The sequence below is a fragment of the Triticum dicoccoides genome, chromosome 1B (assembly GCF_002162155.2).
Source record: "Triticum dicoccoides isolate Atlit2015 ecotype Zavitan chromosome 1B, WEW_v2.0, whole genome shotgun sequence".
In the NCBI taxonomy this organism is placed as follows: Eukaryota; Viridiplantae; Streptophyta; class Magnoliopsida; order Poales; family Poaceae; genus Triticum; species Triticum dicoccoides.
Genome location: NC_041381.1, coordinates 481,494,689 through 481,499,869, shown reverse-complemented (window position 1 = coordinate 481,499,869; position 5,181 = coordinate 481,494,689). Strand labels below are relative to the sequence as shown.

Genomic DNA, 5,181 nt, shown 5'->3' with positions numbered 1-5,181 from the left:
TGTTATTCACACAATTTATTTCAGCACACGTCAAATTTCCTCGAGAAATTGTTTCGTTGGCTTGTGCCATTTTTTACACAAGTTACGCGATCACTCGACGGATCTATGCGCCAAATTCATCGCTGCTCGGACTCGGTCACCATACTGGTCCCATCGCACCACAACATCGACCTTGTCGCTCTGTTGACTTCAAACACATCCAGCCAACCCCTCTGTGGAATCCTCTTCATCATATCAATGATATAGACCTCAACTTTGCCATGGCAAAAACTAAGTTCACATGGCAAAAACATCGACCAAACTAATCGAAAGTTAATTTATCATGACAACACAACTAAAAATATGATATGTATAATGTAAATATACCATTCCTATAGATGATAATTTGCTATGCTACCGCACAATTACAAAAAGAATAGCAGCAACAATCAAATAAGTCATTCCTAAAAATCAAAACCACTGTCCACTACATGTTCACCACACTGTCCTCTGCATTGGGGATCGAGCAGAAACCTCACCAGCTTTTTGCGAACCAGTCAGAGTCCTAGATCCCCTGTTCACCCCCGCGACGACCGCAACACAGACATGGAGTGGGCTGCCACCGGAGAAGAGGCAGTATCACTGTCTCATTGGCGCAACGGGGAAGGGATCCACCAACGACGGCTTGCGCTGCGTCTCAAAACAGGCCTTCCCGGTGGCGGTGAGGTTGCGGTGGAAGCGGAGCGGCTTGGGGACGAGCTGGGCCTTAAACGGGAGCGGGCGCGAGGGAATGTGGAGGTCGCCAATGGCCATGTCCGCCGCCGCCGCACCCCCTTCCCGCGTGTGCGGCAGGACTTGTAGATCAGTTCGGGAATGGTGGGATCCTGAGGAGTCGGAGGCGGCATTTCCGACGATGGACGGCGGCGGAGGCGTCATTCTGCATAGCGGTCGAGAGGAGAGATGAGATGGGGATGGCGAGCAGAGCGAGAGAAACGAGCGGCATGGGGCAGTGGTGAAGGAACCTGGTGGCGCTCGTCGGCCATCGCCGGTCGCGGAGCCGCGGGGGCCGAATTGATAAGTGGCACATTTTGGTAAACTTTTTTCCAAATCCGCGAAGGTATCCGGCTCCCTTGTCTTTTTTAAGGTATCTCCCCCGGAGGCCGCCCCTCCCACACTAGTCCGCCCCATCCATCATGTTCGCCTCCATCTGCCGGCGGCGGCTCGCCCTCCGAATCCATCAAATCGCTGGCCGCGGCGGCGGCACAAACCCCCTCGAATTCATCCCTGGCACCATCCCTCTCGCCCACTGCTACACCTCGCCCGCCGTCGCCGAAGTCCCGAGCTCGGAGCCCTGCCCCGACACCGTTTCCTACCTCATCTCGTGCGGCCTCTCCCCCGCCGCCGCTGGCGCGGCCACCACCGCTCAACACCTCCGCATCCGCTCCACCGACAAGGCCGACGCTGTGCGCGCCCTCCTCAAGATCTACGGCTTCACCGACGCGGACATCGTCCGGACCTTGCGCAGCGCCCCGGTTATCCTCGTCGCTGACCCCGAGCGGATCCTCCGCCCCAAGCTCGACTTTTTCGCCTCCCTAGGCTTCGAGACCCACAAGCTCGCAACCGAGCCTTTGCTGCTCGCACGCAGCCTCGACAAGCACCTCGTCCCCGCCATCCAGTTCCTCCGCGGGATCATCGGCAGCGACGACGACCTCCGCCGCGCTTTTCACCGCGTCCCCCGAGGCCTCGCTGTGGACCTCGACAACAACATGCGCCCCGCCGTGGAAGCTCTCCGCCGCGGCGGCCTCACAAAGGCCGACATTTCGAAGCTGCTCGTCATCCGTTTGGGCGTGCTCTTGTCGTCACCGGATCGCATCAGCGAAATCTTTGAGGAACTCAAGGCGATGGGCATGTCCGTCTTGGACCCACGCTTCCTCTACTGCTTCCGTGCGATGTCCGGTGTTAAGAGGGACTCATGGCTGCGGAAAATGGCATTTTACCAGAGCTTCGGGCTGTCAGAGGGTGAGTTGCTGCAGGCCTTCAAGACGCAGCCCACGATATTCCTTTTCACCGATGAGAGCATAAAAAAGAAGGTCCGATTCCTGCTGGACGAGCTGAAGCTTGGAATAAGTGATGTAATTGCGCGGCCTGTAGTTCTAGGCTATAGCTTGGAGAAGTGCATCCTGCCGAGGTGCGCCGTGCTGACTGTGTTGATGAGGGAGAGGAGGATTCGGAGAGATATCAAATTGCTTCAGGCATTGCTTGGCAGTTCCAGGAATTTCGAGACCAGGTATGTGTTGAGGCATGCTGATGATGTGCCAGATGTTGTTAAGGCATATCAGGGTAAGATCAAATTTGAAGGATTCAAATAGGCTGGTCTTCTAGAATGATATAATTCTAGATTAGGCTTATGTTTCTAGTGCCAATGTTAAAGATCAAGTCATGATTCATGATTCTAGCAGTACTTCCGAGGACAGTTTTGCCCTATTGGTAGCCCATGTTACTGAGTATCAACTACATTTGTAGTTTAACATCTATCATTTTGCATCCTGCAGCCTATTAAAATCTAGAAACATAGTAGATGGTTTGTTGTTGTATAGAGACTGCGTCAGTATTGAAGTTTCTTGATCTTGTATGTTCAACCAGTTCTTTTAACTGTTTGTGCTTTTTAGATTGATTATCCCGATAACTCTGTGCATGACAAACATCACAATGGAACGAACCCTGTGTTGATGTTTACGTCTTACTCTTTCCACTACTCATATGAATGAAGTATGAAGTCTCTGGTTCTTTCAAATAAATAAATGTCGCCGTGTTATCCAGTGTAGAGAACTTGCACTTGTTATTTCCCCTCCCTAGATATAGTGCTGATGTGTATCGAACAGAGGTGTGTGTAGGTCGGCCATTTGCAAGTTCAAGTCTGTAATGATGCGTAAAAAATGGATTATGTGGGTGGGATCATGAACTTGCTATTTGGGCTAAAATGTCGATCCATTCACGTACAGTAATATGTATTACATATGGTAAGGTCTATCCTAGAGAGACACCCCTACTTATGGTAAGGTTTATTCTGGAGAGACACCCCTGTTCTTGAAACAATGACCTTTGCCCTTGAGGCTCTTGATGGATTTCCTTTCAGTTTCCATTGTATCAATTGTTTCAGACTGCAGAGAAAAAGTTCTGTGGAAAATATACAAGGGTAAGCTAGTCCAAAACCGGAATCGCTGCATACCTTATCAGACACAATACTAACTTCTCTTGTTCCGGATCACCGAATGAGTATCTTGGTCTGTATATTATGTTGTACCGGGTCAAGGGCAGGATAGATCAAGAATCAGAGAGTTTGAGTCTCCAAACTCGGCCGCCTGTTGTATCCTACAAGAACTCGGATCTAACAATTATCTGGCATGTGTTCATGTGCATCATGGGATCTTTATGGATGTTCAGAACATCCGATATTGTTGAGACTATGTAAGCTGCTTTGATCCGTTTGATCTTATGTAATGGCACTACTCATTTCATGGTCATTAAACTTCTGGTATATCTATAATGCCTGCCATTTTCATGGTCATTATGCTTGTGTGCATCGAGTCACTTACCTTCTGAAACTAGAGCAGCTGCTGGAAAGATGCAAACGCAGAAACAACGCTTGTGAAAATCGTTCGATATGCAACACTATAATTATTTCAAGTGTTGCGGGACAAGATAACAGGATGAAATAGCACAATTCAAACCATAAATAACATGCAAATATTTCTAGTACAACCATAGTTCAAATGTAAATATTACATCCAAGATAATCGGATGTCAAAAGTTTTTTGAATTCAATGATTCCAAAATCAACGGTGCTCAAGTCAAAATCGGCATGTTGTCCCACGCCATGTGCCCCGTGAGCTTCATCCCATAATGTATTGGCGTAAATGGACTGCCCTCAGTCCTGTGGTGCAACACGACAACACGTCCGGGCTATACAACATGATGATTATAGTACACCGATGCGCTAGCGACTTCACATTGCAGTCATGGATCACATGCAAGTTGTAGGGCATGAAGTTCTTTTTCTCATGAAATGAACCACAAACGTTTTGCCAAAAGATCGTGCCCACTTGCCTCATGCCCACAAAGTCTGCAGATACGACCTTGCACACCACAAGAACTCAACCTCCATCACCGAGTACCTCGCCATCGTGCTTACTCTGGAAACGACGAGAAGTTCAACAAAAACACTCAATGGCATTTTACAGAACACCTGTCTGACGTGGATCCGCCATGGAGGGCGTTGACAGGGAGTGGAGCGTACCTGGCTATGGACGGATCCTAGGTGGACGGCGGCGTAGTCCATGGCGGGAAGACATGTGGGTGGGGATTGTAGACATCCGGCAATGCCTAGCCAGCAACCGGAGAGGTACAACGACGACGTCGGACGAGGAGGGCGCAGATGCAGAGAAAGGGGGCAGGGGGAGCGAAAAAAAGTGGACCGGGAGGGGGACTGAGTAGGTAGTGGGTGTTGGAATCCTACGTGGCGGTCGTCCGGACCGGCAAAATCCCTCAATCTGCGTCTGGTTTGCGGGAATTTAGACAACCAAACTGGTCTGTGGACTGTTGGATGGCAAATTATGTTCGAACAACTCCCTCTAGAGGAACATGAACATTTTGAGGGTCCATAACCAAAAGAAATCAAATGTTTGTCCAGAAGTAGAAGACTGGTAACAAAGCAATGGGGGAAGATATCACATGATACTATGATACCATGTTTCAAAACTTAAATTTTGATGTTTCAAAAACTTCTGAAAAAATTGTGAATGTTTACAAGACATGTGTCCACAATCTTGAAAAATTCAGATAGAAAATCAAAATATACAAGGAGAAACAAAAAAAAGACAAATCCACGTGTGAACGGTGTCATTTAGCATTTGTCATTTTTTGACACTATTCATGCTAAATTTGTCTTTTTTGTTTCTCAATATGTATATTGAATTTGAATATGATTTTTTAGGGATAGTAGACATCTATCTTGTGAATATTCACTTAAGATCAGAATTTTTTATAACATGTAAATTTGAGTTTTATGACATGGTATCACATGATATTTTCTCCGAACCAAAGATACCCCATCCCCCAGGGGTAAATGCATAGAACCACGACATTCGTGTCACGATTAGCAAAAAACACCACTCTGCATTTCATGACATTTTGCACCGAACC

At 48.0% G+C, this 5,181-nt stretch overlaps 1 protein-coding gene across 1 annotated transcript; it reads left to right on the top strand.

The window, feature by feature from the left end:
* Positions 1 to 434: 434 nt before the first annotated feature.
* LOC119342863 (transcription termination factor MTERF5, chloroplastic-like) lies at positions 435 to 2,656 on the top strand. Its single transcript, XM_037614184.1, has one exon. It carries the CDS (start codon positions 1,173 to 1,175, stop codon positions 2,346 to 2,348), a length of 1,176 nt encoding a protein of 391 aa, XP_037470081.1. The 5' UTR covers positions 435 to 1,172; the 3' UTR covers positions 2,349 to 2,656.
* Positions 2,657 to 5,181: the final 2,525 nt, after the last annotated feature.